Below are 14371 nucleotides of genomic sequence, written 5' to 3'. Positions count from 1 at the left end.
CCACCCACACATGATACACACACTAATCCACACGTCATCGTTCCCCTTGTGTGTTCATTACATTCGTCCTTCATCCCAAACGCCCAGCTATGAAGGCAAAGAGACCGGGTTGAAAGGCTTCCCACAGACAAAGTTAGCATTCATGAAGCACCTCTTCCCACATGGAGCCCCCACATGGGAATACCCCCCCACATCTTCTCATCTATAATCTAGATCTAATTCCTGCACTACATAGTAACAGAGGTCCACCTCTGACCAGTCTCCACTGGGATCCAACTCCTCCCAGCAACTGTAATTATTACTTTCTCTAACCTTCATTTGTCCCAGGCCATGTGTGCTGAGCTGAATGGTCTCTTTTCAGCAGCCAGCTCATTTACACAGAATCACAGTGCAAACACAGTCTCACCCAGCAGCAGAAAGGAGCATGTCAGTGTCAATAGTCGTACTGAAAGACGCCTTAACAAAGAGTAGCAGTTGCAGAACAGCCCAAATTATACATATCATCATCATCATCATCATCATCATCATCATCATCATCATCATCATCATCATATTGGGCGCCAGACTGCACTTCAGTCTTCCAGCAATTCTGGTGACCAATGGCCATTTTGAGATTTGTATGGACTGTTATCAGAGGAGATCTGGGAAGGCTTGCTTTTGAATCCCCAAAGGCTTCCAGAGGATAAGAAATTAGTTCACATTTGCCGTGGAGACAGTGGACCACAAATCTAAACCGCCACATTAGACGCTCTCAATGCACATCATTGATATCTGCATCTGATTATCTCTGAGGGACGGAGACCAAGGATAATGATGTTATGTAATTACAAAATTACTCAATATTACGTTGAAAAATGTGTTCATGCCAGGTGACAGTTTTCCTTTATAGCAGCAGGAGAAACGTATTTATGTATTCTCCCTGTCCATGTTCTTTTCCTCTGTGTTGCTTCATGGTGCTGATGGGGCAGAAATAAGAGCACACCACCGAAAATAGTTATGACCCAACTTACTCTGTTGAAAATGTGCACACAAAACTGGAAGTAATAATGTTGTTGCCTCAAGCACTCTTGATGCAACAGTTAGAAACTAGACAACTTCGGCAATATCTGCCAAAATATTGAAAACATTTCAGAGCTGTAAAACTGAATGACTGAATACATTACTTGAGAGGTGGCCCTTTCTTTGGTGGCTTGTTAATAAATACTCAAACGTTTTTGAAACTGAAAGTAAAATAGGAAGCCAGTGCTGTTGTACTGGTTCCTTGCTGTCAGAGGTTGGCAGCATGTGGTGTGAAAAACTAAATAAAACCGTTGAAAACCATGAATAGATTGTTGGAATCTCATTTGCCTGGCAGCATGCTCCCATATTAAAACTAAATACAATTATTATACACATCTGCAAACCAGTCAGTTGCAGTTTCCATCCATCTCTTTCCAAAATGGCATCAGTTCATCATTAACAGAATCAATGCTTTTTGAAGTTACAGGTACCTTGGCTTTTGGCGCCTAAAATATTATCAGTTCATCTTTGAGTTTTCTCAAAATGTGATGAAATTCCCTCAATGCGGAGTTATCCTGTTCATGAGAATGGCTGTGTCGCTATCACTGGCACTGAGGCAGAACGAGCTCACGCTCATCCAGCTATCTTCCCCATAGCGCAAACAAGCAAGGTAGTTCATGTAGTTCTCCATGTGCAACTTGTTGCTGATGGTTGTGGTGGAGGAGCTGTAGATTTTGCACTAAACATCTGTATCATGGTCAGTAGCGTCTGGAGCACCAACGCAACCCTGTGATCCGCCATTGTTGTTGTCGTTGGCGAAACGCATCAGCAATGACGCGGGTGTGAGCAGGAGAGTTGGGGAGAGGCGGGGCTATGGCGTCATAGATTCAGGAAATGATCGTATAGGGCTTACACACGGAGCCGCAAGCGTGTCGTCCCCAGACCGACCCACTTAGGGAGCCGGTTTCAACGTTCATCGGTTTCAGGCTGCGAAAACCACGGCTCCGTTTCGGCCTCGTGTGGACGAACCGTCGATACGATAAAGAACTTTAGCGATACAACTGATATCGTCTCCGTGTGGACGGGGCCTTACTCTCTCTCCCTTAACTTAATGCAGTTAACATCTAAGCAGAAAGTGCAAGAAAAGCAATAAAGCACACATAATTATATAGGTATAATATAAGTATGTAAATGGCAGAAATAAAAAGCTAAAGTATATAACATACAAACCTTATAAATACATAATAGGTATTAATATGCAGTATATTAGGAGTAGTGTACATATTTGATACACTATGGGCTTCTATAGTACAGAGGTTGTTATTTGCTGCTGTTTTTGGAGATTACCCCTTTGACCTGGAAAAGGTGTAATGCCTGAATACTTGACTTCAGTTTGACTCTTTCCTGGGTGAAGATCAGAAAGTGTTCCTGGCGCACACTTCAGAGACTCAAGCAATGTAATAGCTGCTGCACACTGACACATGTTAGTGTGCATTATGTGTCTTCTGATTAAGCCTTAGTGACAAATATCAAGATGAGTAAACAACTTTGACTGTTTTTAAACTCAGCATGTTGGCACCAACACGATGTGATAGCGCAGTGTGAGTAAGAATCGCAAACACAAATATGGTAGTGGTGTATTTGTAGCACTGCAGTTAGAAGTGAACTGCATGCTTCCTGTCTACAAGCACACCATAGTATTAAGATTATTATTAAGTAGGGCAGCTTTCTGCAGCTCCACGGAACAGACTGTAAATAAGCTTAGTACATATTGTAATAGCTTTATATATGAACAAACAAGCATATCAACTCTCCAGTGAAATTCTTAAGTCTTAACGATATTAAGGAACGTCTTTACGGAATGTCTTACATATTGGCACGAAGTCCACTTTGAGAAAGATGAACTGATTAGATTTTGATGGTCAAAGAAGAAACTCAGTAATTCACAAACATAACTAATTATCATAAATGTCTGAAAGGAACATGTTGCAGAGTTTTAATTCCCTCAAGAGAAAATGATAAATGATTCATAAACAAGTTTTTATTTTGTTTTATTTAATAAAGTAATAAATAAAGTCAAAATACAAATGAAATCCATCTCAAATTGTAGGAACAGAGTAACTTTGTTACTCAGAGGATAAAGAGGTTCTGCACCACGAACACAGCTAACAGCCATATAGAAGAAAGAAAGCAGTCTACTAATCCTACCCATACATTATCTTAGACATTCTAATCTAAATATTCCCAACATTAAACCATATAACCCTCCAGTCCTAATTCATTTGAAAATCCACCTTGTGCCACACATTTAAGACAACAATACCATTTAACAGAATAAAAAGTACAAGACACAATATATGATTATAAATGATTATATGATAATGTGGCACGACAGATAACATCACAAACGTATTGTACACCACAACTTGACTGATTAGTGTGTGCCAATACTCCTGGATGGACCGATGTGATTTCTGGTTCTGGTATTGGACCTGATGCAGAGTCCTTCAGTGCACAATGGGCCTCAGAGACACATTCCCTTCATCGCTGCCTCGCACCCTTTCTGCACTCATCCCAACTCATCAGTCTCTGCCACGGGGAGCTGTTGTTCTTCTTCCTCCTCATCACCTGGAACAGCAGCACAAACTCGCCCCTATTGATCACAAGCACTCGGCGCCCAGCGTGCAGTTCTGATTGATGTTTACGGGCGCTTCCTACTCCGTTTCTTCACACCCACTCAATGCAAACATATCATTCAGCTCTCAACTCTCGCTGGATTAGCAGCAGTTGTTGCTGTGCAGGACGTTTCTATTGGATTCCAGAATGTTGCAGAAAATAAGATCCGTGACAAAGGCACTTCTATGATACGTATGAGCCTTGTTCAACAGGATGATCTCCAAATATTAACACTTATTTTATGACAAACTCACGTTGTCACGGTGGATTCTCTAACCACCGCTAGGCTAAAAGCGGACTTGTAGTAGACCTTTTTATGAAGCAAAGAAATGTATATAATATTTACCAGTGGGGCATTCACTGACGTATTTTATGTCGTAGAACAAAATGTGGCAATCTCTGCAGCTTGGGTTAATCACAGATCTTCTTTTTAGGCATCTAACTAAAATCTTTTCGACAAAGGAATCGGAGGTGGTAAAACTAACTCCCGGTTTAAGCAGTCCTTCCTGCACCACTCTCCATGACTTGCTGTTGGTACTGCTTTTCTTTACCTTGTGTTTTACTTCACGGAAAATGTATGCTTGTTGATTTCTTGAGTCACCTTTTGGTTTGCTATTTGTATTGGATGTTGGATTGGAATACATTATAATGTAGTGTTTTTTGAGCTGTGTTCCTGATTTGTGTGTGTGTGTGTGTGTGTGTGTGTGTGTGTGTGTGTGGTGTGTGTGTGTGTGTGTGTGTGTGTGTGTGTGTGTGTGTTCAGGGAGTGACGTTCTGCGGGGACAGCCCTGCCAGCACTCTGACCATGGCTAACGTTCCCTGGCACCAGGAAGTGGTCACCTTCGTCCAGGAGCTGGCTGACATGTTGCCTCAGTATGAGATCGCCTGTGAACACGAGCACTCCAACTGTTTGCTCATCGCACACACCAAGGTAGGAACTCTGTGACTACATACACCTGAAACATAGTGAGTCCTTACAATTGTTGCTATTGCACCTACTTACAACTGGAATCATTTCAAATAACAAGGAACAAATCCATAAAATATGACTTGACTTCAAGTTTATTCAATTGCAAGACTTTTCTTATCCAGCACATCTTTTAGTTGCAAACACTGTATTGGTCCCAGCTGCTAAAATATGAATATGTGTTGGTTTCCTAAAAACCTCGATGCTAGCAAGTACATATGGGCAATATTAGTGTTACTCATTGGACATTTTTGAGACATAGTGATGTGCCTTTTTCACTAAGTTATCATATTCTGTAGATAAAATTATTAGGAAAAGATAATAAGAATTTCTTCAATAATGACAATGAATATTGGTTGCAGCCCTAGTATACATATAGGAGGCTTTATTCTACAAGTAATACACTTGCAGTAAATGATATCACTGATAACAAAGAGACAAACCAATAATAATACTCTGATCTAGATTGTGTGCTTTTTTCTTTGTTGCAGATAACTTGTGATATCATGTTTAGAACTCTTAGCTTTGCAAAATGTGGCTAAATTATGAGGTGGTGAGTATTTGAGCTGGCGGTCTAATGACCCTAAACGTGTTCAATTGAATCAGAAATCACAGCATAATTGATTAAAAAATACACTTCACTTATAACGTAGACTGTACATATGGAGGTTCAACAATCGGCTGAATGTGTACGGTATTAGGTGCAGCCGAGTGGCTGCTGCTGTTTTTGCATATTTTCTAAGGGCACATTCACACGAGTCTTGTATCTTCCGGTTGAATCGAACCCTGGTGCGTTTAGCCACTTGGTGGCGGTTCATTTGGGTCGGTGTGAACGCAGTCCGAGACCTCTGAAGTGAGCTAAACAACCGGACTCTGGTCCGCTAAAATAGGTGGTCTCGGACCGCTTGCTAGTGAACTCTGGAGCGGTTCATTGCTGGTGTGAACGCAGTCTGCAACCAAAACATAGGAAGCGTAGTATTTACGTGACACAAGAACGCGATATCTTCCAAATCTTTAGCGAAAGAGTGAAGCAGAATGAAGTGTTGAACAGTGTCGTATAAAGGAGAAACAACTATCAAACTAAAAACTATACATAAAAGTCCAAAGCCACCTGCCGTCGGTGAAAACCCCCTCCTTACTGCAGAACGTCTCATTATATGTGTTATAATGTTTTGTATCGCACCTTGTCTGATTATATAATCATATGTGCCGTTGCTGTAGATATGCTCTCCAGATGAACAACAGCATGAAAAATAACCTGCCGATGCTCCATGGCGGAGGCTCCGGTAGAAATTCCCGGGATTTGCGTTTTACCCCCCTTAATGTCTGACCAATGGTTGAACAACATTTCCGTGCACATGACTTGTGTTTAAAGTTTATAGTCCGTTTGAGCTTGGCCCGTGTGAACGCAAACCGAACCTTCTGAAAACTGAAACTGGTGCACACCAGAGAAGCGGACTATCGGGTGTGAATGGACGGCAGATTTCGCAGAGTCTGTCCAGAGAGATCACCACGATCACGACTTCCTGTTGAAATGTGCTCTGTCACTTTGACTCCATCGTAGTTCTGCGGTAGGCAACCTTGGTGACTCGACACGGTCATGGCGGGCAGACGTGGTGTGTTGGCAGCGGCTCTCTTTTACGCACTCATAACACCTTTTCTGGGAGCCAAACACTCACATGAACGGGACTGCTGAGCTTCGATTAGTAGTCAAACATCACAAAAGCAGTTTGGACTTGGTCACCTCATTTTGTTTACCACCTTTGTCCGCCCTGGCATGGGAATGCAGGGCCCAAACAAACAATTCACCAAAACGACTCATCATTACTTTCTGTCTGCTGCTAGCCGCCGGTGACGTTCATCAATGCACTGGCCCAATGATCCACACTGAACTTGCGGCTAAACTACCAACTGTCTCAGTTACAGCATGTAACTCGCCTATCTTACAGATACAACTGCTGTCACAAACGCTATACTTATAATGTCTGATTACCCACCTATTTTCCATACCTGTTCCTCGGATGTCTCTGGGAGTATATCGACTGCAATCGCCACTCAACCGATATCACGGGCCGGGCCTGATCTGACTGGTGTGGAGGGAGAGCCGTGGTCGCTGAAACGGTGTGCATCCTCGCTAGCCCCTGAGGTCGCACGGCAACAACAACTCCATTACACGGATGACTCCCGAATCTCAACGCCACGGGCGATCGTTATCCAGCCCCCCCCCCCCGGGCAGCGCACAACCAGTCGATCTCAAACCAACAAACTCCATTCTTCCTGTCAGCACTCTCTGCGACGATCCAGGTAAGCGTGGGCCAATCCAGAACTCACTCACAACAAGAGTTGGCGCCGCTCGACGGAAAGCCGCAGGATTAAATCCAGCAATTAAAAAATTGCGAAAACACAACTTCTTTCAGACAGTGAACATGCCAGAGAGCTGTGGGACCATCATGCAAAACCCAGTGGTCTGCTGGGGGGGTCACTTGAATATCCGCAGTCTTGTACCAAACAGTGATCAGATAAAACATCTCTTAACAGACTCTAACTTGGACTATTTATGTTTGTCAGAGACTTGGTTGAATAAAAACTCCCCATCCTCAGCCATACATATTCATGGCTACAATGTTTTTAGGAAAGATAGAGCTGTGGGCAGGGGTGGGGGGTTACTGTTTTATATCAAAGACCACATATCATGTAATGAGTTTCAATGCTCTGCTGAGAATGAGCTTGAGCATATCTGTCTTAATGTTAGCCTGTCACCACAGATGTCTTTCATTCTCATTGGCGTGTACAGACCACGCATCTGCACAAGCAATTTGTTTTGACAAATTACAAATAATGCTTAGAGAATGCAGTTTTGCCAAGGAAATAGTATTAATGGGTGACTTCAATGTTAACTGGGCGGACAAAGCAAGTAATAAGGCACTAGAACAGGTATCTAATCAATTTGATCTCACCAATAATTAAGGTGCCTACTAGAATAACCACAATCCTCACAAATCCAGATTGACCTGATTTCAGCAACAAACCGGAAAGGGTGACACAAATCTTCAATATTATCACTGGTCCTGTCTGACCACAACCATAACTCTCATAGCCAGAAAGCTCACTAAATCCCGCTTCCATTTGGAAACCCAGTACAACATCTTACCAATTAGAATACCCAAGAGTGATATTGATGAATTCGACAGGGAAATTAAAAACATTAACTGGAGCCAAACGTTATCAGGTACAGATGTGATACCAACACACATGTCATTGGATTCTCTGTTTCTAAAGGAAACATGCTACCACTCTCACAGGGACAATTACCCAAAATAATTAACACCTCTTTTAGGGAGGGAAAATTCCCAAAAGACTGGAAGTTAGCCATTGTTGTGCCAGTCCACACATCGGGGACACAAACTGATGCTAACAACTATAGGCCCATTAGTATTTACCTGTCATGTTTAAGATCTCTGAGAAATGTGTAGCTGAGCAATTGACTGGACATCTTAACAGTAGTCCTTTCACACTACACCCCATGCAATTCGGCTTCCGAGCCAATCATTCCACTGAGACCACAAATGGTTTCCTTGTGGAAAATATTAAATCAAAAAGGACAAAGGAGGCATTGTTGGAGCAATCTTCTTAGATCTTAAGAAAGCTTTTGATACAGTCAATCATCAAGTACTCATTCACAAATGTCTTATTTTAATTCTCAGCCAGTGCAATAGACTGGTTGCGCTCCTATCTGTCAGACAGAGTTCAGTGTGCTAAGGGTAAGTGGCCGAGACATCACCACCCCTGAGGAATTGAACTGGGTGTACCCAGGGATCTATCCTGGGGCCCAATTCTATTCAGCCTTTATATAAATGACTTGCCCTCCAGTGTGCACTGGATGTGAGGTGCAATGTACGCTGATGACACTGTCATTTATGTCCATGCAAAACCAAGGCCCAGGCTGCGGCCAAACTAAATGATGCAATGGTTCATGTAAATCAATGGCTTAGTGACTCACAGCTATATCTAAACGTTAAGAAGACAGTCTGTATGTTTTTTAGCAAGACCAACACTGTATCACACTGTGAACCCAAGGTCTATGTGTCTGGGGAGGTCATTCAAACAGTTAAACATTTTAAATATCTAGGCATTATCCTTGACACTACTTTATCCTTCAAAAAACAAGTGAGAAAGGTAATGCAAATAACTAAATACAATCTAGCAAATTTTAGATATATAAGGAACTGTTTGACAACACCTGTTGCAAAACTCTATATGACTGCCATGATCCTTCTCCACCTAACATACTGTATGACCAGCTGGACTCAGGCTTCACTTCACAAACAAGCTCTCAAAGTGTTGGACAGAAACCTAAGCTATACCACCATTGCAAAATCCTGGACAAACATAACCTGCTCAGCTGGGAAAATATTTTAAAACACACTGATGCATGTCTCATTTTTAAAATTCTAAACGGCAAGGCACTCCCACCACTCTGCCACTTTTATACAGCAGAAAAATTCAAAAGCAGAACCAAAGGTCTTGCCCTAAGAGGGACTGTGTAGTCCCTCTTAGGTCCAGTTCCTTTGGAAAACACTGTTTCTCTGTGAGGGCATCTACACTCTGGAACACAATACCAATACAGATCAGGAATAACACCTCCTATCATACATTTAAACCACAATCATAAGAACTGGCTTTTAAGCAATCAAAAATCAAAACACTTTTAACTGAATCAAGGTATGATGATATTTCATCTGTTTGCATGTTTTGTTTGTTTCCTCTCTATTGTTGTACTGCTGTTCTTATTTATTGTTGTACTGCTATTTATTTATTGTTTGTATTTATATATTGTATGTTTTATTTCTCTAGTCTTGTTGTGGTCAGTTAACATCTTGCCAAGGACAACAGTTGAAAATTAGCCTGCTGGCTAATACGGGCTCATTTACAGCAATGTGCACTGTCCTTTAAATAAATAAACAAATAAACAAAATAATGCAACCTTAGTTGTTATTTCAGGGTTCCCGCAGGGTCTTAAAAAGTCTTAACATTTGATAATCAGAATTTAAGGCCTTAAAAAAGTCGTAAATATGATCAACAAAATAAGATGATGGGATTTGAAAGGTACTTCTGTGTTGCGATCGTGTCTAAATGTGTTTGGGGGAAATTCCGGCCTGCAAGTAACCGTACTGTAATAGCCTTTCAGTTCCCCCCAACAATTTGTATTGAAATACATGGAACTCAGTAATCACTTAACTTTGCATTCCCCCGGCCCCTTATCGGAGAACACTCTAGTAACCTAGCAACCAAGCTTCAGCTAGCGGCAGTCAGCAACTCAGGTATCTTCGAATCTACCTACAAAAAATATGGGGGAAGTGTAAGTTTAACCGTATTTGGTTGGAAAACATCCAATTTAGTGCTTGGTTGAAACCAGTGGAGTGGAAGCTTGTCACTCAGAGGGGGGTGGGGGCTGGTGAACGGTATGGTCAATGTTTGTTTGTTTAAAAATGTTTGCAGTCGCGAAAGGTCTAAGCCAATCAGACATGGACAAAAAAAGGTTCAGTCTATGTGTCGAGGGGGAACTAGATACCCCTAGTCCTTTACAGCCATGGTCCGGTCTGACAGCGATCAGCTGTCAGATGGAAGAGAGGAAGAGATAAACATAAATATGCAAACCCAAACCTACAGTTAACTTTACTGCTGGAGAAGAGAGATCAGGGGGGGGGGGGAGAGCTGTGGCTGATGGGCCATTAGGTGTGTAAACAAAGAGAGTCACACACAGCTGATCACCGGAGAGCTGCCGTTTTCATTCAGACTATTTAAAAAAAGTGATTTTAACATTGCACAACAATGAACTCAATGTGTGATTGTTATAGCTAGCCAACCAATTAGAAACAGACTGGGCTTCTGGTTTCAGACAGAGGGTGAAAAGAGGAGATGCAGCACGTATGAGAAAAATAAAGATATTTTTGAACCTTAATAAGAAGGAAAATCATACTCTGTGAGAAATAGGAATACACTGAAATAACTGCCAGCATTCATCTATGCAGCTAGCTCGTTAGAAATAAGTATACAACCTGCATTCTGTAAAGTGCTTATTCTAAAATGCATCGAGAAATTCACTTCTGGTTAAATGGACAAAATGACTTGCGAGCAAATGTATACACAAACCACATCCTCATCACTATCATTACCTTCTCTGTGATGACACACACACTCACCAGAAGACAAAAGAGATGTTTAAAAAGCCAGTTATTGACTTATTATGTTCATCCTCACACACCAGAAAGGACACAATCAATATTATACAGAAACCATTTATATCTTCCTCTTTTGGGATAATTAGATAAACAGAATAAACTCTAGTTAAATCCAGTTGTTATCACTTGAGGCTCCTGTCCCAAAATAAACCGGTTTTATCCTTTTTAAACTTTGAGCGTGTAATTCATGCCTTTGTTTCAACTCGTTTAGATTTTGTAATGCACGTTATGCCGGCCTAAATAGACTTCGCTGGCCCGCCTGCAGCTTGTACAAAACGCTGCGGCGCGGCTGCTCACAGGAACCCGCAAGTTTGACCACATCACACCAGTTCTGGCTTCCTGTCCATTTTAGAGTCCATTTTAAGATGTTATTGTTTGTTTTTAAATCTCTTAATGGGCTGGCCCCAGAGTACATCTCCGACCTCTTACAGGTGTACACCCCCTCAAGGGCTTTGAGGTCGGCTGAGCAGCTGCTGCTTGTAGTCCCAAAACAAAGAAAAGACCAGGGAGACCGAGCGTTCTCATCGGTAGCCCCCAGGCTCTGGAACGACCTGCCCCCCCCCCTCATGTTAAATTGTCGCCCCACTCTTGAAGCTTTTAAGTCCGCCTAAAAACCCACCTCTTTTCCCCTCCCTTACCAGTCAGTCTGAGCTGTGTCTTACCTATTTGGATGCTTTCACTGTCTGTCCATAGCCTTTATGTGCCTTGTATTTATTCTTATGTGTGCTTTTTTTTAATCTATTCGTGTAATATTATATTTTATTATAATGTTATGTTCGTTGTGAAGCACTTTGGCAAACCCTCTATATAAATAAAGTGGATTGGATTGTCCCTCATTTTCTTTTTCCATCATTCAAAAATAAACCACAGGACATGTGTGCAACTGCTTCTGACACCTTCAATCATTTGCACCTCCTCGCCTACAACTGTCAGTATTCTTATTATACACGCTCACACACACTCTCTTCACAGATTCCCACTTCCTGCCGTCAGTCACGCAGATTGCAGTTTGAGTGCTTGTTGCTCTGCAGCAGCATCTCTCTTCCGTCAGCTATTAGCTCTGTCTGAGGCACGTGAGAAGAATGAACAGAGTTTTGCACTCACTGCGTCTTTTGAGGGCTTTTTCTTATTGGCATCCATAAAGGCGTGTCCTAGAATATCCAGAGCAGAAGAGCTTCTGTTTCAAACACACGCTGTACCTTCAATTATATCTTTTTTTTCTCCAAGCTGCGTGTTTCAATGTTTTCTTTATTTCATACAGTATGTGGCTGCACATGCCCGTAAAGGTCCCATGTCATGCTAGTGGAGCCTCGCAGATGGGTGCTGCAGCCCCCTCAGCCCCCTCAATTTGTACGTGGTTGACCAATCATAACAGAGCCAGCCAGCTAACCAATCAGAGCAGGCTGGTCTCTGGTTTCAGACAGAGGGTAAAAAGAGGTGCTGCAGCACAGGCAGTACGAGACAAATAAAGAGCTTTTGAACATTAATAAGAAAGAAAATGGTACTTTGGGAGAAATACAAGCAGGGGTGAAGTTGGGATTGGATATGTGGGGGGCTCTGTGTGTGTGGGGGGGGGGGGCTATGAGGCCCTAAAGCAAATGCTCAACTATCTATATCAAATACACACATTGATGCCACCAAATGACACAACACAAATAGAAAGTACTACAAATAAACTGGAATTAATTTACATCTTAAATTATTAATATATACCCAAAAAAAGGTTTACAAATATCCAACCTTCAAATTGCTATTTTAAATCCACAAAGCTCTACACACTTGCTAAAAAGCATTTTTGTTGAAATCTCAGTTCCTTTGTAGGGCTGCGCGAGTATGGCCAAAAGTATGGGAGTAAATCTCACTGTAAACTATTTAACCATCGCCGAAGTCTGTGTTATTATGACTGATCATAACTCAGCCCTATGCAGACGTACATTTAGCATGGTGTAGGAAACAAGACGGGTCGAGTGGTTTGGCGGCATCGCTGCAGACTCTCTGCACACACACACCGCTGCAGACTCTCTGCACACACACACCGCTGCACAACACACACACACACACACACACACACACACACACACACCACACACACACACACACACACACACCACTGCAGACTCTCTGCACACACACACACACCACACCGCTGCAGACTCCCTGCACACACACACCGCTGCAGACTCTCTGCACACACACACACACACACACACACCGCTGCAGACTCTCTGCACACACACACACACACACACACACACACACACACACACACACACACACACACACACACACACACACACACACACACACACACACACACTACACACTCTCTGCACACACACTACACACTCTCTGCACACACACACACACACACACACACACACACACACACACACACACACACACATACACACACACACACACACCGCTGCAGACTCTCTGCACACACACACACACACACACCCACACACACACACACACACCACTTCAGACTCTGCAGCAGAGGAGGAGCGGCGGGGCCCGGGCGGTTCTGCAGAGTCACACATTCACTAAGCCGATAAACTATATCCAGTCAGAGATCTGCTATTTTAAAGTAAAGTCAACACATACAGTTGCAAGAAACAGTATGTGAGCCCTTTGGATCCTCCACACATAGCGTTGTGTGTTCCTTCCAAACAACTCAGCTCTGGTTCCATCGGTCCACAGAACATGTTGCCAGTCGTGCTGTGGAACATCCAGGTGCTCTTTTGCAAACTTCAAACGTGCAGCAATGTTTTCTCTGGACAGCAGTGGCTTCCTCCGTGGTGTCCTCCATGAACTCCATTCTTGTTCAGTGTTTTACGTATCGTAGATTCGTCAGCAGAGATGTTAGCATGTGCCAGAGATTTCTTTAAGTCTCTAGCTGACGCTCTAGGACTCTTCTTCACCTCATTGAGCATTCTGCGCTGTGCTCTTGCAGTCATCTTTACAGGACGGCCACTCCTAGGAGAGCAGCAACAGTGCTGACCTTTCTCCATGTATAGACAATGTGTCTCACCGTGGACTGATGAACATCAAGGCTTTCAGAGATACTTCTGGAACCCTGTCCAGCTTTATGCAAGTCAGCAGTTCTTAATGGTACGTCTTCTGAGAGCTCTTCTGTGCGAGGCATGCTTCACATTAGGGGTGTTGAAAATAATCGGTTCTACGATGCATTGCGATGCGGACGTGGACGATTCGGTATCGATGCAGTGAAGGAAGATAATCGGTTATAGAGTAGTAACGTTGCTTTCTGATTTTCCGGCCCGGCTTTACTATAACGTTTTTTTTCTGTCACTTTAATATCAAATCGGTCGGTGACGCAGAGATCAGGGAACAGACGTGACAGCGGCACAGCAACACCGAACACGGAGCAGTCTGCTTTATCCACCAACACATGAACACCAGTCCAGAAGCAGCAGCAGCAGGACCCGCTCTGAATCACTCCAGGGATTTATGTTTTTCAAAAATA

The 14371-nt window shown here is 42.8% G+C and overlaps 1 protein-coding gene across 1 annotated transcript in view; it reads left to right on the top strand.

Moving 5' to 3' along the window:
* Nucleotides 1-14371, top strand: part of LOC117457527 (S-adenosyl-L-methionine-dependent tRNA 4-demethylwyosine synthase TYW1-like) — a 49776-nt gene that overhangs the window by 19504 nt on the left and 15901 nt on the right. The window contains exon 4 of the mRNA XM_071205272.1: nt 4439-4606. Within this exon, the coding sequence (XP_071061373.1) occupies nt 4439-4606 (168 nt within the window). The remainder of the gene's footprint in view (nt 1-4438; nt 4607-14371) is intronic.

Source organism: Pseudochaenichthys georgianus, chromosome 13 (genome assembly GCF_902827115.2).
Source record: "Pseudochaenichthys georgianus chromosome 13, fPseGeo1.2, whole genome shotgun sequence".
Lineage (NCBI taxonomy): Eukaryota > Metazoa > Chordata > Actinopteri > Perciformes > Channichthyidae > Pseudochaenichthys > Pseudochaenichthys georgianus.
This window is presented reverse-complemented; position numbering and strand designations above follow the sequence as displayed.